The sequence below is a fragment of the Thamnophis elegans genome, chromosome 13, assembly GCF_009769535.1.
Source record: "Thamnophis elegans isolate rThaEle1 chromosome 13, rThaEle1.pri, whole genome shotgun sequence".
Lineage (NCBI taxonomy): Eukaryota > Metazoa > Chordata > Lepidosauria > Squamata > Colubridae > Thamnophis > Thamnophis elegans.
In genome coordinates, this window is record NC_045553.1 from 1,099,664 (window position 1) to 1,122,874 (window position 23,211).

Genomic DNA, 23,211 nt, shown 5'->3' on the forward strand with positions numbered 1-23,211 from the left:
ATACTATATATATATAATTCTTTTTTTTTTTTAAACCTGCCAGTTTCTGAAGGGAGCGGGTGAGAATTTCACTCTTCGGCCCTTAAGACTTTGATGCTGGGTTATGTTATTTAATACAGTGTATCAATATTAAAACGTAAATATATACTATAGTTACGTTATATACTTTGTGTTGTATCCCTGCTCTTGTGCAACCGGTTATTATTTTTTGTTTTAACAAGCACCATCCGAGGAAGCAAAACGATTAAAACTCGATTTGGGTAAATCAGGGCAGGGGGCAGCTTCTCCAAACCTTGTGGAGTTCAAGATGTTTGGCCTTCCCCTTCCCAGAATTCATAGCAGGCTGGGGGATTGTGGGAGCCGAAATCCAGACATCTTAAAAAGGTTGGGAAACGTTTTCTAAAGGAGTCTCCCTGTGAATTTCATTTGAGCTTTTGTGGCTACACTACCAGCCAAACAAATTTGACACTTAGGGATCCACATCCCCTCCCTGTTCTTCCCCAAATCCTGGTCCTTGGCCATCTGGAGCCCTCGCCTCGTGAAGCAAACATATTTATTCCTTAAATTTATATGCCTCCCATCTCACTATCCCAAATGGCTCCCGACCGATGCAATACAAAGACAGGTTAAGCATAAAATCTTGTATGTATTAGAAAAAGTTAAAAAAAAAAAAAGGATTGTAGAAGAGGTGTCTTACAACATTCGTTACTCAAAAGTAGCCTGCTTCTGTAGATTTTTCTCTTCAGGTTACATTGGAGAGAAGAACATTGGAATTTTTTTTTTTGCTCTTATTACAGCGTTTGGCCTTGGGAAAAAGAGCCAAGGATGGTTTAAGCAGAGACATAAAGACTTCTTAATCATTGGTTACATGTACATTCTGTGAGACGCTTATAAGGAACCAGATTTTCTTTCCTAACGTAGAATTCTTCAATTCCCCATTAAGTTTTGCTACCAAGCATGGGGTGAAATAGATGGACGGTTTCAGGTATTTCCTCTTCAAGAATTCTTTTGTGGGACTTTGATGGTGACCTAGCAAGAAGAGAGAGTGGAAAACATGAAATCTAACCTACAGGTAGTTACCGACTTACAACAGTTCATTTTGCGACTACTCAAAAGTAACAGCAGCATTGAAAAATGTGACTTATGACCGTTTTTTTCACACTTAACAACTGTGGGGAGCTTGCGGCATCCCTATGGTCATGTGATCAAAATCCCAACACTTGGTAGCTGGCTCTCATTTATGACGGTTGCAGCAGCGTCCCAGGGTTATGTGATCCCCTTTTGCAACTTGACAAGCAAGAGTCACTTAACAACTGTATTATTAAGGATAATGATTCACTTAACTGTGGCAAGAAAGGTCGTAAAATGGGGCAAAATTCACTTTAACTATCTTGTTCGCAACATAAATTTTGGGCTCAATTGTAGTCATAACAATCAACCAGCCTTGTATTGTAAGGGCAAATAAGCTGTACAAGCTTGGTTTAATGTTCTTACGGTTCAAAAAATAACTATCCATTAAATTGGGTTAGAATTGTTGAACATCTATCTGGTAAACTATATGGGAGCTAACTGAAAGTTGCCATCCTCGGGAGGGAAAAGGAAATAAACACATTATTATTATTTAAGTAACAAGATGTTCTGTTACTCAGGTTGCAAGGTAGGAGGACGCGCTGGGTCCTCATTCTGTCGGAACTCTGCAAAGCACCAATGGTCACTGATTAGGATCAAGGTTAAAATAAATGCTTCCTGGTATTTGACCCAACAGGATCTGAAGATGTTAGTTCAAAGGAAGGAGGAGTGACAATACTTAACTGTTTTTACTTCCATGTATGGGTTCAGGCCATATTCTCCGCCCTCACGCCCTTGGCCAGATTCTTTGAACCCTCCGAATGGGGTCTGTGCCCCAAAGACATTGTAGCAATTGATCCTGCAAAAGACACTTTGCATTAGAAATGTTATTGATTGCATTTCCTTTGCTATACAAGGATTTAACAAATTTAACATTAGAACCGCAAACTTAAAAGCTGCACTGAATGCATACATTGACAATTTTAATTATGTGTACTGTTGTTTATGTTCCCTTTCCCCTTTGAGTTGTTCGCCGCCCTGAGTCCCTCCTGGAGAAGGGCGGCATACAAATAAACCAAATACAAATACAATACAATGGAGGGCAAGTACTCCTTGGTGATGTGGGAACTCTTGAATACAAGCTTCCAGTTTGTATTCATTTAAAAGGGGGTGGGGGTGGGAAGGGTGACCAAAAGAATATATTTTTTTAATACTTCCAAGATGTTGGGGACTGCAGCATGGACCATTGAGCCTCTGCTTTTTACTTCTGAGTTCCATTCTGATGTTTAGGGCTTACCAAACAGTTCCAGCTCGCAAGCCCTGGGAAATATAGTTTGCTTTATCAATATCCTTTGTGAAAACAGCAGCTGCCAGCCCATATTTGGTTTCATTTGCTCTCTGGATGACTTCCTCAATGGTTTTGAATTTCAAGATCTGCATAACAGGCCCAAAAATCTGTAAAAGAAAAACATCTGCAAGATTAATACGTGTTTATATAACAGGAATCTCTCCCATATTCATAGTGCTGCCTAGCCTCACATATAAGGGCACATATTTAAGAAAGAGGCATGGAATTCAGCAACCTGGTTACGTAATGTGACTCAATATAAACACAATGGCATAAATTAGAAATGTACTATGGCATGATTCTTACTTCCTCTCTGGCTATTTTCATGTTGTCCTGCACATCTCCAAAGATGGTTGGCTGGATAAAGTAGCCCTTATCTGCTGCTGGACTCCCACCACAAAGTAATTTGGCTCCTTCCTTTTTCCCACTGTCAATGTATCCAAGGATCTTCTTATACTGTGCTTCATCCACCTTAAGGAACAACAAAAAGTCAGCACATCAGTTTCATCTAAATGCTGTTACCATAAAGGAGCAAATCCGCTTGTATGAACAAAAATTCACCAAGCATTTAATATGCTGAAGTTTGCAACAATGACAGTTATTAAAGCCAGTAGCCCTGGGGAAATAATTATAATTTCTATCTGTGAGTTTTAACTTTGTTTTTTAACCCAGGAGGACGGAAAGCTTAACATTTTAAGTTAATGAAGAGATTGTTTTGTGTAATGTACAGTGTTCGAGAGGATTTTTTTTCCCCTCTCTAGAACAATGGCTCCATTTTTCTATAATCCAAGATATTATTTTAAAGGCGCTCCCGAAAGAGCGGATGGCGGCGGACTGGAATGGTTTTGTTCCTACCTGAGGCCCCTGTTCAGTTTGGAAGTCAAATGGGTTCCCAACTATCCTGGACTTGGCTCTCTCCACGCTCCTCTCCACAAACTCATGATAGATATCTTCTTGGACAAAGGTCCGAGATCCAGCACAACAGCACTGGCCTTGATTGAAGAACAACGCGGAATGAGATTGCTCTACAGCCCAGTCCACTAGAAAAAAAAAGCAAGGGGGGGGGGAATAGAAAGCATCCAGATGAGGCCATTTGGAACAAGATGGAAAGTCCTCCAAATGATCCCTTTAATTACTGCAGTGAGAGTAGCAACCGTAATCAGTGGATTTAATTTCTCTTCCTTCTGAAAATTAGATGCTGTTTAACTTCTTGCCTCAGCAGACCAGCCTTTATCTGGACTGGTTTCAGATCTCAGCATGTCACAACTCCCATTTTCCTCATCAGTCCAACACAGCCAGGACTGAAGAAAGCTGATCAAGACTGAAGAAGGCTGACCCAAAATGCCTTTGCCCTTTTCTAAACTGGGTAAACGGACCGGGACATTGTCATCTTCACCGACGGGGTACACGACATGCATTTCAGTGACGAGCTTATCCAAATTGCTGGGCTGAGTGTGCAGCTGCTAATCCCCCTCCAGATGCAACTCCATCTCCTATCTGCCCCCAGGAAGAAGAAGGTCTTACTTTCAGCATCGGACATGATGATGTTTGGGCTCTTCCCACCAAGCTCAAGGGTCACTCTCTTCATATTGCTGTCTGCTGCAGCCTTCTGGATCAGGTGCCCAACCTGTACAATTAAGATGTTTCTGTGGGTCAGTATATTAATCTTACAGTGTGTCATCTGGGTACAATCTTTGTGTCATCGTATTTAACAGTTCCATCATTTTTAATCTATTTGTATCTTACCTTTACATTTCAATTGCCCTTTAATTCATCTCCTCCCCTATAATTCTGCAGAACAAGCTATATTTAAGGGTAAGACCAGCAAGGGAATTGGCTTGTTTCCCAAAGCAACAAGACATCACTCCATCCTTTTTTAAGACTGGCATCTAATGGCTGGTTAAGGGGATCAAGGTGATTCTTGAAACCTGCAGTGTGTGTGATTTTGTTCCCGGGGCAATTCCCCAAACCCTGAGAAGTAGCAAAGGATGTAAGGTGAAGGTCACTCTATTGGACCAAGGTAGACCAAGCATTCCTGTACCTGTTCAAGGCCATGGATGATTCCACGATCTGGGCAACCAAAAACCCACTTTGAGACTCCCTGCAAAGGCTTATTATTCTGATTTATCCTGTTAATTTCAGCCCCCAAATGCTGAAAAGAGAACGAGAGGCTATAAGTATTTAGTTCCTCACCGAGGTGGAACCAGTGAATGCAACTTTATCCACTTCCATGTGGGAAGAAATAGCAGCCCCAGCTGTAGCTCCATAACCAGGAATAATGTTCACCACGCCTGGTGGGAATCCAGCCTGTTAAGACAGGAGAGAAGATGATCATTTCCTAAGTGGACGGATCAAGATTTATGGGTAGGTCACCTGACCAAGTGCAGGAGCCCCTCTCTCACCTCTTTGATCAGGCTGGCCACGTACAAGCCGGTCAAGGGGGTTTGTTCAGCCAGTTTCATCACCACCACGTTCCCCGTGGCCAGAGCGGGACCAAGCTTCCACGCCTGCATCAGCAATGGGAAGTTCCACTACAAGGCAAAGAAAGGTGTAGATACTCAACATAAGAATGTTATCAAGGAAGGTAGTCAGCTACCTTCTTGAGAACATTGCGTTAGGTTGCACTATTCGTTTCTCAACAGATCTGGCCTTCCCTTCTCTTCCCAACAACCAGGAAATCTGTCAGACCACAATCCCAAAAGGAACGCAGCGGTCGATGGGAGATCAGATAATGGCACTGAGCAACGGAAATGGAAGCCAACCTATTTGGGAGAGGTATTAGCTCGGGATCCTTTTAAAAATCTGGGTTACTTAAACAAGACTTGTATAGGTCAGAGAAGAGGACAATACTAACCACACGTTACCTTTATTTCTATTCCGTCCAATGATCACATTAAAACCTCCCCATTTCTACCCTCATAGCAGAGAGAGGCCCTGTGATCTGCTGCGGGTAGCTTGACTTACCGGAATGATCTGTCCACAAACGCCCACGGGCTCATGTCTTGTGTAAGTGAAAAAGTCTCCGTCCAGGGGGATGGTTTTCCCGTGCAATTTGTCAGCCCAACCTGCATAGTACCTGGAGCAAAGCCATCAAGTATTACAGGTGTTCGTGGAACCACAGAAGTTCCAACACAAATATACAGAAATTATTGGTGAAAATTCACTCCTGAAACAGGATTGGAAGTGAAGATACAAGCCAGTTGTGATTTTGTTTGATTTGCAATTGAAGTTTATAAATTCAATACTCATCATCCAACCTTTTTCGGTTCCAATTCCCAGGAGAACATATTTTTCGGAGTATAAGATGCACCAAGGTTTTGAAGAGGATTTAAAAAAAAAACTAGATACCTAGATAGAGGGATAGAGAGAGAGGGGGGGAGAGAGAGAGAGAGAGAAATACAGTGTGTAGAGATAGAGAAATACAGTAGGTAGGTGGGGGAGAAAGAGAGAGAAATACAGTAGATAGGTAGAGAGAGAGAGAGAGAGAAAGTAGGTAGGTAGATGTTTCCAGGTGTATTTATCCATGTGCTGGAGAGGGAAATCACTGACAATCTGCATCACCTAAGACTTTGTTTCTGCTGGCACAGCACTTGATCAATCTAATTCTCATCAATCACTCTAACTAAAGAGCTTTCCAGAAAGGGGGGGAGTTTTTGCACTCTACAAACCTCCCAAAAATGGCTCGTTTTTTGGGAAACGGGTGTATTTTTTTTTAAAGGCATGAATAGCCTTTGGGGGATTTGCAGAGTGCTTGGGGGGGGGGGGGGGGGGGGCGTTTTTTGCGAAAATAGGCCTGTTTTTTGTCAAGAAAATTGCATGAATAGCCTTATGGAGGTTTATAGAGTGCTCCTGAGGGCGGGGGGGGGGGGTTGATTTCTGCCCTCCCCAACCCCCAGGAGCTCTCTGAAAGCCTCCTACAAGCTATGCACGGCCATTTTGGTGAAGGGGCGGAGCTTTGGGAGGCAAAAAAATGCTGTATTCGATGTATAAGATGCACATAGATTTTCAGCCTCTTTTTTGAGGAAAAACGTGCGTCTTATACTCCAAAAAATACGGCAAATATGAAAAAAAACTAGTGGGGAAGAAGGGTCATTGCAAAGTGATTATTATGCAAGCAAATATCTAAAAGTGTTGCAATATTCCAAGGTCCCATAAATATTATTCGATATGTAGTAGATACAATTTAGTTTATCCAATTCCTGCTTAATGCTTGTTTATGCTCAGCTTTTGAAATGGGAAGAGAACCATTTGTCCTCTACCAAAAGTTCAGGAAATCTTTCAACTTTTATTTTAATCCTTTCAGACACTCATTTTCAAATAGGCTGAGTGATCTCTGCAGCTGAACCAATCATGTGATTTGTTACCTTGGTTCCAGTTCTAGAAAGAAAGATTCCTTCCTTCCAGTTTACATTTCAGGTTTACTTGAGTGGGGGGGGGGGGGGGGAATCTTGTATTATTAACTGCCAGAAAATAACAGCAGGATGTTTGTACTTCACTAAAATGACTTTCCCTGCAAATCAAGAACTCTGCAAAAAAAAAGCCATCCTAAATTGGGCTTGGCAAGTTGAGAATCTATTTATATCCATTCTTACCGGATTTGCTTGACAACCATATCTAAGTCTACCAAGTAGGAGATGGCGTATGGCTTGCCGTTGTCCAACGTTTCCAGAGCCTGGGAAGAAATGGGAAACCAGCATTGATCAGCCAGGTTCTGCAGGAGGATTCTGAGAAGAGGGCAGAGCCCTGCAGGAGAGCGACTCCTCTCCCCAGCCGCCCCATACATACGGCCAGATAGGTCCGGTCTCTTTCAATCAGGTCAGCCAGTCGGTTCAGTAATTTGCCCCTGTGGGAAGCATCCATCCTTCTCCAAGGTGACCCAAACTTGAAGGCATCTCTGGCTGCCTTCACAGCCTTGTCCACATCGGCCTGCAAAGGAACCGGGGGGGGAGGCTAGCATGAGCAGACCACCCTTTGTGAGGTTGCGAGGAAAATGGCAGCTGCATTGTTAGCAGGTCAGAGGTTCGAGCTGCAGAACAAACCCAGAACTCTCTAATCCTTGACAACTTTTAAGACTTGTGGACTTCAATTCCCAGAATTCCCCAGCCAGCAACGCCTGGCCTAATCAGAGCAACCCTGCCCCAAACCCTGTGAGCCTCAAACGGAAGAGAGGTTTCAATCTGGGCCGCCTTTTGCCAATTGCTTTGTCTGCATTTGCAAAGTTACTATACGTTGCCAGTACTGAATACCCAGACCAACGGTGGAGTCCGGGCACTTAAATATCAACCTGGTTAATTATTTTCTACACAGCAACGGCTGCACTTCTCCACTGTTCCGTATTTCTAATCTCCACGAAGGAGTTGTTCCTCACCCACCCACCCCTTCCAAGCCTCCTGCACACAATTGCTTCTGAGATTCCGCGCAATTTCTGCTGTGTCATCCCCGCTGGCGAGTGGAGTTATTGCTGCCTCAGCTTCCCCTATCGTCGCTTACGAAAGAGTGAAAACAGGCCTGTGGCCATGTACAGCCTGCTGCCTGGCCGGATTGAGGAAAGTTTACCCTGCTTTGGGCAAGTTGCCTTAAAGCAACGGGAGGATGGATTGCTTTACAGTCCTTTGGCAAGAGCAAAGCGGGCAGGTTCTATGTCGCAACACACCCTCGGACACAACCTGGACTAGGTAGTCTCCTTCCAGAGAACTCAAAGCCACGGAGAAATGTATTGCCTTGAGGGTCTCACGGCAGCTTTCGACAAGTGATGCCTGTCAGGATTGCAACCAATTCGGAAGGGCAATTCAACTGCTTAAGCTCTCAGAAACAAAACCTGCAGATGGCACTGAGTTCTCTTGCGGATGAACAGGGTTCTTGTGTGCGATACATCGTACCTTGTCGCCCTCTGCCACCTGGCAGATGACCTCCCCCGTGGAGGGGTTGATGGTGGGGAAGGTTTTCTTGCTGACCGCATCCTGCCATTCGTTGTTAATGAAAATCTGCCAATTCAGAAGAACAAAGAACCCGTCAGGGTTAAGAGAGGAATCTTCAGTGACTGTTTTGGAACAATGGGCAGTAAACCATACACGGGAACTGCTTTGCTTTCGCAGCCAATGAATGCAGGGCCATTTTGCAGAACCTCCACATCCAGTGGCAGCACACCTGTGAAGTCACCATCTCCAGCAGTTGTCCACAGCAATTGCCCATTGCTTGCAATCATTGAAAAAACGTGAGAAATATTTGTCAGAGGGGAGATACTCTACTCCAGTGTTTCTCAACCTTGGCAACTTGAAGATGTCCGGACTTCAACTCCCAGAATCCCCCAGCCAGCGAACGCTGGCTGGGGGATTCTGGGAGTTGAAGTCCGGACATCTTCAAGTTGCCACGGTTGAGAAACACAGCTCTACTCTGACTCCCTACCAAGCCTTCTTCCCACAAGGCAAATTTAGGGGAAATTAATCTGGCAATGGAGAGATCTAATAATACCAGTCAGGGGCTTCTGTTAGGACCAAGGGCAATAATGAACCGAAGGAGGCCAAAGGAGAGGAGCCGGAACGAGTGAAAGCTCACTAGGATTTTGTTGCGCAGGTTAAGAGATGACTGCGGCTTGTCCAGCGCCTATTTTGCAATAGGATAACGCGCGGGGAGTTGGGTCGAGAAGCCTTGGCCAGGTCTGCACCGATTCCGCTCGCCCCACTTAGTGTGGGATGGTTTTGCGGCATCCCCGACTGTGCCCACCTGGGCGGCAGGTAAGTTGGCAGCGGATGCCTGCGATGAGGAAGCCGCGGCTCAAAGCAAGCGCCCGCAGGGGGTCCCCGCGACGGAGGAGGACCCCCGCCCACCAGCCAGGAGGTGCAGGCGGAGGCGTGCGAGGATGCCCGCGCTGTCCTGACCCCCCCCACGCCCCCTCCAGTCGGCCAGTGGGGCGGGGGAGAAGGCGAATCGGAGCGCTCTGCACATGCTCGCGGCTCCTCTTGCCCTGCTGATCGCGCGCAGGTCCCGCTGCGGGAAGGTCGGGCCGGGGGCCCCCCGGAGCCCCCTCACCTTGTTGTAGGCGATGTCGGGCTGTGGGTTGGGCGCGGGCACGGCGGCGCTGGAGAGGGGCTGGCAGCCCAGGTGGCGCAGCGGCCCGGGGCGCAGCCGGGCAGAGCTCCGCAGGGCCAGGCGCAGCATTTTCTCGGGCGGAGAGAGGGAGGGAAGGAGGCCCTCCTCCGCTGCCTTTTCATCCCCGTTCTTGGCCGGGGAGGGGCCCGGGCCCGACCCTCCGCCTCCCGACAGCCAGTGGCAGCCGAGCCAGGCGGGCGCAGAGCCTCTCGCCCAGCCCGGCCCCCGCATTGCCCTTCTGCCTAGTTCGCCTTACGCTGGGAAGGGGCGCTCGCCCGTGAACTCCCCGGGAGAGCTGCTGTCTTCTGGGATTCCCACCCACACCAGGCAGTGAGAAGGGAGGGTGGGGGGCTTGAGCCCCATCCCCTCCGGTTCCCCTTGCTTGCATTGCTTTCTCTGGGCCTCTTGGCTCGACACCGAGTCCCCAATGGAGACTTTTCCTCCACTCAAGCTCCCTTTGATGAAAGCTGAATAAACCCAGGTGTAACAGGTTGACTTCTGTTCATTTCAGATCATTGGGAGGGGTTGGCTTTTGAACCCAGGGCTTGGATTATTAGAGGGCTTCGCCAGTCTGGAGCCTTCTCCTCCAGAAAGCCCGCTGTCCACGTCAGAGGGACCTTGAACTGGCTTTCAGAACAAGTGTCCCTCCCTCTGCCCCTTTTATCAGTTTCTGGATAAAACAAACCAAGCTGGAGAATTTGTCATCCGAGAAAAGCAAATAGTACATTTATTGCTGGTTTTTCTAAGGCTGCATTCCGTAGAAACCTTCCACAGTGTTTTATTCACCCCATCATGATTTCACCCCCTGCATTATTTAAAAATATTAAATCCCCCCCCCCCCAAATCACAGTCCTTGCATTAATGGACTCTTTGCAAGAGACCACTGGAAGGTCGTCCCCGCTTTCTCTCTCCTCCCTGCTTCCTAAAGAAAAGCAAAGATGAACCAAGTTCCCTGAGATCAAGAAAGTACGTCCTGGTGCTCAAAATCCAGAGGAGTCCGGCTGAGCGATTCTGCCTCGTTGCTCCTGTAGAATATTTCTGCTCCAGAAGCCGTTGAGCCTTGCTGGGAAACGTGGCCTTAAAAACGTGGCCTGCCTGTCCGCTCAGACTCCCCCAAGGCTCCGTTGGCGTTTCAGTTCCATTTTCGCGATGGCCGCCTGGTGGACTTCATCAGGGCCGTCGGCCAAGCGCAGGACTCGTGCCCAAACGAAGGCCTGGGCCAGGGGCAGATCACTGCCGAGGCCGGCTGCGCCAAAGGCCTGGGGGGGGGAAGTAGGAAGCCAAGGGGAAGTTTTAAAGGTTTGCAAGAATTTGCAGGGTGGAGGAACAACCCCCCCCCCCCCCCCAGGGAATCCCTAGATCTGGGGTGGTCCAACCTCTGCGACTTTAAGACTTGAGGACTTATATGAAGATAGAGATAAGAATAGAATGGCAATTGTTAGTACTACTATTATGAGAATAACTAGGTTTAGTGTTATTAATGTATATTGCATTTTTATTAGAAGATACGTTAAGAAGGAAATGAAAAGCTTTACAATGTTTAACTGTTCAATGTATTCTAATTTATGGAAGGATGTTGCACAGAAATACTTGTACCCAGATGACACACTGCTTATGGAAAGATGGAATGTTTATATTTTTAAAATTGAAAAATAAATAAAAAGATATATATATATATATGTATGTATGTATGTATGTATGTATGTTATATTTGTGCTGATAAATAAATAAAGGGAGACTAGTATAGATCTATTTCAAGCTATTTAGCTCTCATCAGCTAGCCATACCCTTACTGGGATTCGAACCTGTGCTATATTACATCTTAGGCAAACGTCTTAGCCATTAAGCCACAGGTTCTCCTCCTTATCAGCAGAAGCCAGGGAGGAAGGTATATATTTAGTGCCACAACCCCTGGTATGCCCCAATTATGGGAGGAAGCTAACTGCTTCCATTATCTGTCAATCGGCTCGTCACAAGAGTCCATCACGACTCAGGGGTTGTGACACTAAATATATATATATATATGTGTGTGTGTGTGTATATATATATGTATATATATATATATGTTTATATATATATATAATGATTTGTGGACTTCAACTCCCAGAATTGCCTATGGCTGGCTGAAGAATTCTGGGAGTTGAAGTCCACAAGTCTTAAGAGCTGCCAAGGTTGGGCCACCCCTGCCCTAAATGGAAGGAGAGGAGTTAGGCAAGTGTCCGATAGCTGCCCTGGCTCTCACCTGGATCGCCCGGTCAATCACCCGGAGAGCCACCCTCGGAGCCACGACTTTGATCAAGGCAATCTCCAGAGCGGCTCCCTAGACGGATGGAGAGAGGAGCCCAGTGGGGCAAGAACCCCCTTTGGGAGGCCTTCCAGGCCAAGAGAAAGCATCCCACCGGACCCCCCCTGCCCTTCGCAAGAAGCCCCCCCCCCTCCGCTTCCCAGGGCACGAGAGGCAGTAGGCGGTGCCTTCTGCTGCTGTGGCCTGCCTCCAGCCGAAAGGAGAGCTTGGGGTTGACAGCGTTCCCATCTTAGGGTTCCCCCCGCTTACCTTGTTTCCCACAGTGTCCATGAGATGGGCCGCCTTGAGGACAAGGAGCCGGGCCTGCTCGATCTCCAGGCGAGACTCGGCCAGATCCGCCCGAATGGTGCCCTGCTCCGCCAGCGGCTTTCCAAAGGCCACGCGAGTGGTCACCTGGCAACCAAGGCAGCAGGCGGAAGGGGTGATCCCACTAAGCCTCTGTGTCCCCTTCCCAAGACCCCCGGAGTAAGAGCTGGCAAAGAGCCAGAGGAAGCAGCTGGTCCAAGGGACGCCAAGCTGCCTTTGTAGCGCCACTCACCCGCTCCTTCATGAGGGCTAGCGCTCTTTCCGCCAGGCCGATCAGTCTCATGCAGTGGTGGATCCTTCCGGGGCCCAGCCGCCCCTGGGCAATTTCGAACCCGCGGCCAGGACCAAGCAGGAGGTTCTCTTGGGGGACGCGGACGTTTTCAAAGGTCATCTCTCCGTGGCCAGCTGGAAAGGGAGGGATGTGAGAAGGGTCCGTTTTACGCCCAGGCTGTCCACCACTTGGAGCCCCCCCACCCCAAAGGGGCTTTGTCTGAAGTGACCGCAAATGGGCTAAAGGCCAACACCTCTCCCCACAAAATCCCTTAACAGCTAAGAGGCTCCGAGAGAAACCTCCCCAGCTAAACCCTCGCCTTTACCTGGGGCGTCTTCCAAGCCGAAGACGCTGAGCGGCCGGGTGACGGTGATGCCAGGGGTGTCCATGGGGACCAGCAGCATGGATTGCTGCTGGTGTCTCGGGGCTTCAGGGTTGGTCTTGCCCATGAAAATGCAGAGCTGGCAACGAGGGTCCAGGGAGCCTGCCGGAATGGATGAGAGGCCTTCTACGTTGAGATAAAACACTCCCTGAATCCGCCTCTCCTTCCTTCTCCACTGTCGAGCAGGGAAAGCTGACTGGTGGTGGAACCAGGCTGTTGATTTGGGCCAATGTGCCCAAAACTTTGATCTCCAGGGAAGATGCCCGCTTTGGCTTTCTGCAGGCTCCAGGAGAACCTCTGTGAGTGTCCATCAAAGGCAGGAAGAAGTCTGCCCTTTGTAGCATGGAAACCCAGGGGCACCTCAGAACATACCTGAAATCCACCACTTGTGCCCATTCAGAACGTAAGTGCCTTGCTCTTTGGTCACAGAAGCCTCAATGTTGGTGGCGTCCGAGGAAGCGACCTTAAGGAAAGACACACTTCCTTGCAGAGGACAGTACGCCAGCCCCTCCGTGCCTCTTCTGGGCCGGGCTGGAGCTCCGTGGATCCAAGGAGGAAGGGAAAAAAGGGAGGATTTGGGGGCACCGACCTGGGGTTCGGTCATAGCAAAGCAGGAGCGGATCTTGCCTTCCAGCAAAGACCGCAGCCAGCGTTCCTTCTGGGCATCTGTGCCGTAGCGGACCAACACTTCCATGTTGCCAGTGTCTGGAGCAGAGCAATTGAAGACCTGGAGAAGGCAAACCACGATTAGCTGGGGGGGGGGGTTAGTCAAAGAGAGGGGGAAGCAGTCCCTGCATCTGGAAATGATAGGCTAGAGCAGAGATCGGCAACCTTAAAACACCCAAAGAGCCATTGCGACCCGTTTCCCACAGAAAACACCGGGAGCCACAGAAACCCTTCCCGTGCCCGACTATTTCCTGAGCAGCCACAAAACTAGCCTATGTGGTTGAATTAAACGTTCTTTTTTCCTCTGAAACTTGTCTTGGATTTCACCATGGCTGCCCTACTGGGGGTTGAAAAGCTTAAGAAACCACATTCCAGCGGGTGTCGCCCATTGGCGGGTGTAACACGTATTTTGAACAACAGGGAGCTGCAGCAGAGGGATAAAAGAGCCACATGCGGCTCCAGAGCCGCAGATTGCTGGCCCCTAGGCTAGGTCATTCTTGGGTGGGAGCAGAGACGGCCCTTAACCCTTTGCAGAAGGGAAGAAGGCCAAGAGGAGCAGTAGACCAAGCACGGCTGCACCAGTGAAGCTAGCAGGGCTTTGGGGTCTGATCTGTGGCTCTCTGGGTCTGGAGGGATGGACGGCCCTTCCAGGACAGAGGCGGCGCACGGAGGACGTGGCCTCAGTCTCCTTCCGCCGAAGCTTGTCCCCGTGGGGGATTTTTCTCCTGGGTACCTCAGGGGCGTAGACCGAAGTCCCCATCAGTTCACTTAAGTGGGCAAATTCCACGTTGGTCAAGCCTGCTCCGTATTTCGCCTCTGGATCGCTCTCCAAGGGCAAGAAAAGGTTCCAGAGCCCCTCGGATTTCGCCTTCTCCTGCAGGACGAGAAGGAAGAGAGGCGAGAGAGAAGTGAGGAGCACGGGGGGAATTCTGGGAGTTGAAGCCCACGCATCGTAAGGCCTTAACTCCTTGCCTTCAGCCCTCCAACTGAAATCGGATCGTCTTGAGATCCGCTGCCCTTTTCTCTTGCCCCCTCTTATTCCTCCTCCCATGACTGATGAAACGTGAGCTTGCAAGCTTCTTGGGGCAGGAGGGTAAACCCCTCTCCCCCCATTTCACCCTTTTGCCAAGCGCCACATCCCTTGATAAAGCCGTGTCCCTGTGGCCACCAACCACGAAGAAGTCCAGGTTTCTCAAGGACGAGGACTTGCCTTCAGCTCTTCTACCAGAGAATGTGGGGTCCACCTACTCGGGGAAGACTGGTGATCTCGCAGGAGCTGCTCTGACGGGTAAATGTGGGTCTCCATGAACCGCTTCAGCTTGCGGTGCAGCTCCTGGACGCGGCTGGGCAGGCCCTCAGCGGAGAGGACCAGGTGGGACGCAGGGCTCCGCGTGGCGTAGTCTCTCTTTGGGAGCAACCTTGGGCCGGCCCAAGTCCCGAACTTCCTGATGGCTGGTCCAGAGCTCGGGAGTCCCTTGAAGATCCGGAAGCCTTCCTTCGTGGCAAAATCCCAGGCCAGGCCCGCCATGGACTCCGCCAGCTTCCCGGCGCTTTCCGCGGTTGCTGAACTGGCCTGGCCTGGGTGGGAAAAGGAGCTCAGTGGCTCGGGGCTCCGTGCCTTTGGGGGGGTTTCCCCTTGGGCTGCTCCCAGCACTTTTTCTGCCCCCCCCCCTGCAAACCCCCAGAACAGCCTCACCTGCCAGGAAGCGCTTGTAAACCCCCTGGAGGATGGCCGCCACTCTGAAAAAGGAAAAGGCCATGTAGAAGTTCCAGTTGTCGACCGGAGGGAGGCCTCGGTGACGGCAGTACATCTGCAGGTAGTCCTGTGCCGTGGGGATGGCCAGCTGGTTGAGGTCAGAGTCGCTCAACCCTGGGGAGAGGCACGCTGGGTTAGGCCTGGCCCAAGGGATCGCGGTCTCGCTACCCTCTTCCTTCCCCATGGAGCCTCTATGACAGTGTTTCTCAACCTTGGCCACTTGAAGATGTCCGGACTTCAACTCCCAGAATTCCCCAGCCAGCATCCGCTGGCTGGGGAATTCTGGGAGTTGAAGTCCGGACATCTTCAAGTGGCCAAGGTTGAGAAACACTGCTCTATGAATACCCGCGGCAGGAAATCCACCTCTTCCCACCTGACTGAGCTGCCAATCCGGGTCTTCTAAGCCAGCTGGTGCAGGAGAGTCTCCAGCATCCCACCAACTCATGGGGTAAAGGCCCTTGTGGTCCCCCCAAAGAGGCCCTTCTTCCCTGTCAGCTCCAGAGACTGGCTGACCGCTCGCCTGGAATGGCACGGAGTCTCCTGCCTGAGCAGGGGTTGGACTAGAAGACCTCTAAGGTCCTTTCCCACTCTGGCATTTGTGCTGTTTGATTGCGACACCTCTGTTTACACACACACACACACACCCGACGCTTGGCACCTTTTACGATACTGCAATCCGAAGGCAGGAAATACGGCAGGCAATTATAGGCCACGTCGCAGAGCGGGTCCCCCAAGGTGGAGAGCTCCCAGTCAAGGACAGCCACCACTTCCAGTTTCTCAGGGTGGAAGATAAGATTGTCCAGCCTACAAAGGGAAGAGCCGCCACCCCACAGAAGCCCCGTCGGTCACACATTGGAACTGCAACACCAACCCAGCAGGCGGAGGCTGCAAACGGAAGGGTCCTCTGAGTTGGGGAGGGGTCCCGAAACATGTCTGGCTTGGCAGGAAGTTTCTTTCTTCTTCTTCTTAAGAAAACTAAATGAAGTCTTTTTTTTCTGGTTTGGAGGTTTCTGGGGGCTGCTGGGGGCTGAGCTCCAGGGTCTCCCTAATCTTAATGAACTGCAGAGCCAATTGTCTTGGGGGGGGGGGAGGGAGGACGAGGACACTGCTCCCTCCTCCCCATTTTCCAATTGGTGCCCATTCAGCAGAGAAAATTAAAGCTCCTGCATCAGCTGAGAACCAAAGGCAGGTTGGTTTCCCAGGCTGGAAGGGGGTTTGCATATATATGTATGTATGTATGTATATATGTATATGTATATGTATACGTATACGTGTATGTATGTATGTATGTATGTATGTATGTGTGTGTGTGTGTGTATATATATATATATATACTACAGTACTATATATATTCCCAGTAAGGGTATGGCTAGCTGATGAGAGCTAAATAGCTTGAAATAGATCTATACTAGTCTCCCTTTATTTATTTATCAGCACAAATGCAACATACTATATATGTGTGTGTGTGTGTGTGTTTGTTTTTTTATTTGTGCTGATAAATAAATAAAGGGAGACTAGTATAGATCTATTTCAAGCTATTTAGCTCTCATCAGCTAGCCATACCCTTACTGGGATTCGAACCTGGGCTATATTACATATTAGGCAGACGTCTTAGCCATTAAGCCACAGGCTCTGATCCGTTATCAGCTGAGCCAGGGAGAAAGGTATATATTTAAAGTCACAACCTCTGGTATGCCCCAATTATGGGAGGAAGCTAACTGCTTCCATTCTCTGTCAATCGGCTCGTCACAAGATATATATATAGTATTTTTTGGACTATAAGACACACCAGAGTATAAGTCACACAATGATTTTGAACAGGTAAAAGAAGTTTTTGCACTTTGCAGGCCTCCCAAACCCTCTGCATGCCACATTATTTGCAAAAAAAAAAAGAAAAAAAGAGGGGGGGGGGCATGCAGAGCTTTGGAAGGCTTGTAGAGCGCTCCTGGGAGCTGGGGAGGGGGGCAAAAATGGCAGTTTTTTCACTCATTTTTGCCCACCCCAGCCCTTAGGCCTCCCAAACCCTCTGCATGTCCATTTTTGTGAAGGGAGCAGGGTTTCGGGAGGCCAGAAATGCTGTATTCCGTGTATAAGACACAGCCAGATTTTCTCCCTTTGTTTGGGGGGGAAAAGGTGCATCTTATACTCTGAAAAATACAGTATACACATATATATATATTTCTCCCCACACACACACACTTTCCTTCTTCTAAGAAGGCTTCTGTAATACCGGTAGAAACAGGACAGGTGAGCCAGTACCTGAAATCTCCATGAACAACCGACAGCTGCTCGCTGGCTGGAAGGTGGGAGGGGAACCATTTGAAGAGCCTCTCCATGGCTGGGATTGTGTGAGTCTCCGTGGCTCGGTACTGCTTGCTCCAGGTCTGGATCTGCCGCTGGACGTAATTGCCTACAGCATTAAGATCTCCGTTAAGTAACCTTTATCCCGTTCTTTCTTTTTTAAAAAAAAAATCCTGGAAAAATCAGTTTTAAACGGGTGCAGGTTTACAATCTCAGAAGAACAAAAAAAACGTTTCCGAGTTTAATTTTCCTCTCTCATCACCCGAAGGGCTCTTTCTTCCAGAAATGTCCCTGCGCCAAGCTGAAGCTTCCTTTCCGCCGTTCATTTTAGCGGAACCCCAAAGACGAGAGTTCCTGCCAGGGAGCAGCGGAGAGGCGCTTGACCTACCGTGTTTCCCATAATCCTCCAGGCCAACAGCTTTGATGCCCACGCTGTGGATTTGACAGAGGACGCCATTCATGGCCCTGTAAACCTCCTTCCGCTGGTGGGGCTCCAGCTCTGGAAGAGAAGGGTCCTTGAAGATCCGGCCGGGGCTGTACTCCATCAGGTAGAAGGGGGTCCCGATGACACTAGAGCCACGTCGGGATGTTAGTAGGGGATCAGGATGTTTTTGCCCCCCCCCCCCCAAAATACCATCCCAGGCATAATTGGGCCCACAACTCACCTTGAATCTTCGCATAAGGCCAGGACTTTTGGAACAGGGATGCCAGTATCCCTGAGGGCCTTCAGAACCCTACCCAACAAAGAGAAGAGAATTAAGAGGGGAAAGAAGTGCTGTAGGAGGAGGAGAAAAAGAAGAAGAAATAATCATAATAATAGATGTGGTGCCCTTCAGATCTTTTGATGTCTCTTGCTGCCAACTAACATCCGCAACAAAGAAGGCTGGGAGCTTTGCTTGTTAGCCGAGGTGGCGCAGTGGTTAGGGTGCAGTACTGCAGGCCACTTCAGCTGACTGCTATTTGCAGTTCAGCGGTTCTAATCTCACCGGCTCAAGGTCGACTCAGCCTTCCATCCTTACGAGGTGGGTGAAATGAGGACCCAGACTGTGGGGGCAAGTTGCTGACTCAATTTGCTAAAAAAATCTGTAAACCGCTTAGAGAGGGCTGAAAGCGGTATGAAGCGGTATATAAGTCTAATAAATAAATAATGGGCAAACGGGGTGTCTATTGATCACTACATTTTTTTACCTGTATTCTCTCTCTACCGCGTGAGCGGAGGGCAAGAGCTTCCCTGGCGGCTTCTTCCTTAGAACCAAACGATGGTCCCCAAATCTGACGTAGTAAGTCGGGTTGGACTGCCCGTGACTGAACTGGCGCAGCTCCAGAGAACCTGCAAAGTCGCGGCAAAAGAAGGACGGTCAGGAAGAGCACAGGTCAACCGGGAGGCCCCAGGAGACCCTGCACAGAATTCGGGGCTCCCTCCATTCTATCTCTGCAACCCTGCCGGGTGGAGAGAGTCTGCAGAAGACGTTCGGCTCTAATCAGCACCCTCCTTCCATTAAGGTTCCCTGGTCGCCTGACCTGCTAAGAGGAGCACCCCTGAATACTCCAGATAAAGACAACAACTGCCCACCCACCCCTTTCCATGCAAAATGGGAACGTCAACTCCTGTACCTTTCGCTTGGGCCCCCAAGAGGTTTCCAAGATACTCTTGAAGAGGCGCTGTGGGGATTTCCATGGCCGGCCTCACAGAAGAGGCATAAGGAACCACGCAGCGCAAGGGGAAACCGAGGTAGGTCTCTAACTCTTCAACTGCTGAGTCCGCCTCATCGACCTGAGCAGAGGAAGGAATGGAGGAGCTGAAGCAGCAAAGAGGCTTAGAAGAACCCCGTGTTTAAAACAAGAGTTTCCATGCACGAAGGAAGCGTATCTGCAAATATCTCAGCTGGGAAGAAATGGCAAAAAAGTGGGGCTGGATATTTATATCTAGAGCAGTGTTTCTCAACCTTGACGACTTTTAAGTCCTGTGGACTTCAACTTCCAGAATTCCCCAGCCAGCTGTGCTGGCTGGGGGATTCTGGGAGTTGAAGTCCACAGGACTTAAAGTTGCCAAGGTTGAGAAACACTGATCTAGAGAATAGCTTCGAAAAAAGTCTAACGGAATGAGGTTGGCTCAGCTCTGGGAAGACACGTTTGAAAAGTGTCTTCCTTCCTGCGCCACTTTTTCACCTTCAGGGTCTTAATGCCAAGTTGGCTGGCAGCTTTGAGGTTCTGCCCGACGTCGTCTAGAAAGATGGACTCCTTGGCCAGGACACCCAGGCGCTCCAAGCACAGCTGGTAGATCTGAGGGTTGGGTTTGCACACCCCTTCCCGACACGATTCCACAATCTGAGAGACAATCAGGGAGGGAGGGGGTGGGGAAGAGGATTTGGAAATAAAATAAATATAAAACAGAAAAAGCCAATGGCGTCTTATGTTTCACGTGAGGGTTTAGGGTTTATATGTTCTTCCTTCCAGGTTTGATTTATGGCCTTAAAGATATTAACCAAGCAAGAACAGAATGTACTTTTTAATGCAGCTGATTCCATCAAGTAAGGAATGTGGCTAGCCAGATGCTCCCCATTCATCTTTTTTTAAAAGATTATTTTTTAGTAAAGGCAGTTAGATCCTCATCACTTGAACAAGGAGCTCTGAGGGGTTCAAACAGCCAAAATACGGAGTCCTTCTTCCAAGTTATTCCATTACGGGAGCTAGGTAGAGAAAAATATAATTCGTTTCCCTTCACCAGCCCTGCGTACTCTTATGCAAGTTTAGGCAAGCATAATTATTAAACTACAGCCATCGTAATGAAGTAACAGCCCCAAGGAATGGGAGTTTCTGTTTCCGAACTTACCACATCAAATTGCTTTCTGTCTAGAGGGAGAAAACTCTCTCCATTTTCCAAATAAAAGTTGTTGGTCAAAACAGCCGTCTTGAGACCGCTGCCTCTGATGCACTTTACGGCCTCGGTCATAGCATGGAGCTGGTCTGACATTTCTATTCTGGTTAATTCAAAAAGGAAAGAGTCCACTGGAACATCAGCATTTGCCTGGGGAGGGAAAAAGAACCGTAGAACAGGGTGGGGTCTTTTCCAGCAAAAAAGTAAACATCGATTATCTTACATAGTTTATAAATTCAGAAGAAAACTAGCCTAATTTCTGAGGTGGCCTGGTAGCTGTGAAGAGTTTTATTCTCCCAACACAGTGATTGGTTTTTTTCCATGGGACTCTCTCAAAGTGCTTCCCCGTAGATTCAGCTTAAGGCTCCCCTTCTCCCTTACTCGCCCCACAGGAATCAAAGGGGGAAAAACTGGCTTACAATGCTGGAGCACTGTTGTCTGAACTCGTGCAGAAATTTGGCCCACTTCAGCTCGCCTCTCATGAATCGCATCCAGGGCCTGTCCTCACCCCCGGATCGTAAGGCTTCTTTGATGGTGCCGGTGGGGACGCGATTCCGAATCTCCCAATCTAAAGAAAGGCAGGCAGTCCGGTTGAGGAAGTCTGGTTTCCACTCTTGGGACACAAAAATATCTTAAGAATAATGTAGCGTGTGGTGCAATTCAGCAGCACAGGAGTGAAAACCATCACCGGGGAAGCTTCAGGAATTAGTCTGAGCTGGTGCTCAGCCACTGAAACAGTTTTCGGTTTCAAAACGATGCTTCACTCCTGCTGCTCCAGAAGGTGATTTGATTTTTTGAGAGATTTGAGAGTTTATTTATATGCCGCCCTTTTCCCTGGGGGGACTCAGGGCGGCTTACAACTCAAAGGGGGGGGGGGGGAAACAAACATTTAACACGTAAAACAGTACATAATTAAAAGCACAACATTCATACCATTCGGGTGGGTTACAGTCTTTAGCCCCAGGCCTGACGGGATAGCCAGATTTAAGGGCTGTGCGGAAAGTCTGGAGGGTGGTGAGGGTACGAATCTCCACGGGGAGATCGTTCCATAGGGTCGGAGCTGCCACCGAGAAGGCTCTCCTCCGCGTAGTTGCCAGTCGGCATTGACCGGCAGATGGAACTCGGAGGAGGCCTAATCTATGGGATCTAATTGGTCGCGTGGAGGTGATTGGCAGTAGGCGGTCTCTCAAGTACCCAGATCCACTGGTGGGAGAAATTCAGCAGCTGAAAGCAGACAGAGCCAGCCGAGGGAAGAGGAGGTGATGGTATAAACTCTGGGAAAGTCACCTACCCGTGGCCAGTTTGTATGGAGAAGGAAGGAGAACGCCACCCATGTCAAAGATGACTGCTCTGTAGGGACAGGATGCGTAATTCCTCCACCGGGCCACATCTGAGGCTTTGTGCCAGGAAGGCCGAAGGATCGGTGCCCTCCTTCTTGCAGGGCAGCCGCAAAAGGCTCGGAAAACTCTCCCGAAGCCCATGCTCTGGGACTGTGCATGTCAAAGGAGAAGGAAGGGCTTTTCAGTGCAAGAGAGAATATCGGAGCATATTTACATGGAATGTACTCTCTTAGTAATACCGGGGATATATTTTTTGAAACAGTGCAAATGATAGTGTAGATTTCTTTTAAAACCCTGTCACTTAGACCAGTGTTTCTCAACCTTGGCAACCTGAAGATGTCCGAACTTCAACTCCCAGAATTCCCCAGCCAGCATTCGCTGGCTGGGGAATTCTGGGAGTTGAAGTCCAGACATCTTCAAGTTGCCAAGGTTGAGAAACACTGACTTAGACATCAACCCCCAGAAGTCCCCAGCCTGGAATTCCGGGAGTTGACGCCGACCCATCTTTTAAGTGGCCAAGGCTGAGAGACCCTGTTATAGCAGCATCATTTCTATTTTTTTTAAAAAATTATTGCAAATTTTAACATTATTATTATGAACAAAGTGTTGTCCGGATCTTTTCTTTTATGTTTCTCTCATATACATAATCCATTTTACATCATATCTCTGTTTCTAATTTCAGCCATGTTTATTCTCTTTCCCTATTTTTTTTTTAATCTTAAACTTATTTCCTTCTTAGTACATAAACCATCTCTCCAGTCGCCCTAATCTCTTGCAATAACGCCAGCTCCATCACTAAATATGTTTCTCAAATTCCCCGTCCCACTTTTTTAACGTCTCATTTATCTCTTGATTTAAATGGTCTTCAAAATTAGACCAGATTTCACATTTCATCTGTTGGGTCTGTTTTGCTATAGGCAACTTACACCATCAAAATCATATATATTTTTTTTACATTAAAAACATTTCACTTAAGTAATTGTCCAGTAAATCATGTTGGTGGCCTTCCAGCGAACTGCAGAAGAGCAGGGATCAGAGATCTCCCCCCCCCCATGGAGGGAGGGAGGGGGCAGGCAAGCCCCTCACCCCAAAACACAGGAGGAGCCTGGAGGCAGATCCCACTTGGCTTCTCCTGCCCGTCGACCTCCAGGAAGGGGTTCCCCGCCCGGCCTCAGCCTTCCTATCCCCCCCGACAGATGCACTAGTCCCCAACTCCCATTGTCCCCAACCAGCCAACCCCTGGAAGGTTCCTCCCCCTCCAGAATCAACCAGGGGTTCTTTAAAGCAAAAGAAAAGCCCTGGGGCGGCTACACCGCCCATCCTCCACAGCCAAGAGGTCCCATGCTCCACTCCCACCCACCCCCGTCTCCCCCCCTCCTGGGAGACCTTGGACCGAAGCGAGGCTGCAGCGGAGCCCTTCCGGGTTCGGAAGCAGGGGAGGAGTCTCTGGCCACGCCCACTCCAGCACCGCCCACTGCCCCCGCGTGACCTCACGGCCGCG

At 48.9% G+C, this 23,211-nt stretch overlaps 2 protein-coding genes across 3 annotated transcripts; both read right to left on the reverse strand.

Moving 5' to 3' along the window:
• Positions 1 to 626: 626 nt before the first annotated feature.
• ALDH2 (aldehyde dehydrogenase 2 family member) lies at positions 627 to 9,608 on the reverse strand. The gene is made up of 13 exons (XM_032229784.1): positions 9,446 to 9,608; positions 8,296 to 8,400; positions 7,202 to 7,342; positions 7,009 to 7,088; positions 5,381 to 5,492; positions 4,819 to 4,947; positions 4,610 to 4,723; positions 3,941 to 4,043; positions 3,272 to 3,456; positions 2,723 to 2,887; positions 2,366 to 2,523; positions 1,813 to 1,927; positions 627 to 1,029 (listed from the first exon to the last, which is right to left on the reverse strand). Exons 1-13 carry the CDS (start codon positions 9,572 to 9,574, stop codon positions 997 to 999), a joined length of 1,569 nt encoding a protein of 522 aa, XP_032085675.1. The 5' UTR covers positions 9,575 to 9,608; the 3' UTR covers positions 627 to 996.
• Positions 9,609 to 10,209: 601 nt separating this feature from the next.
• Positions 10,210 to 23,185, reverse strand: ACAD10 (acyl-CoA dehydrogenase family member 10). 2 transcript variants are annotated; one of them, XM_032229781.1, is made up of 21 exons: positions 23,097 to 23,185; positions 21,662 to 21,860; positions 20,790 to 20,938; positions 20,326 to 20,520; positions 19,662 to 19,820; positions 19,107 to 19,266; positions 18,681 to 18,822; positions 18,158 to 18,226; positions 17,881 to 18,062; positions 17,451 to 17,601; positions 15,850 to 15,995; positions 15,132 to 15,305; positions 14,646 to 15,013; positions 14,169 to 14,309; positions 13,359 to 13,496; positions 13,142 to 13,232; positions 12,713 to 12,871; positions 12,349 to 12,521; positions 12,060 to 12,203; positions 11,748 to 11,825; positions 10,210 to 10,764 (listed from the first exon to the last, which is right to left on the reverse strand). In XM_032229781.1, the coding sequence occupies exons 2-21, from the start codon at positions 21,849 to 21,851 to the stop codon at positions 10,609 to 10,611; spliced, it is 3,165 nt and encodes a 1,054-aa protein (XP_032085672.1). In that variant the 5' UTR covers positions 21,852 to 21,860; positions 23,097 to 23,185; the 3' UTR covers positions 10,210 to 10,608. The 2 variants fall into 2 exon arrangements, with proteins under 2 accessions (XP_032085672.1, XP_032085673.1); XM_032229782.1 differs by lacking the exon at positions 15,850 to 15,995 and having other exon boundaries at positions 15,132 to 15,175.
• Between the last annotated feature and the right edge of the window lie 26 nt (positions 23,186 to 23,211).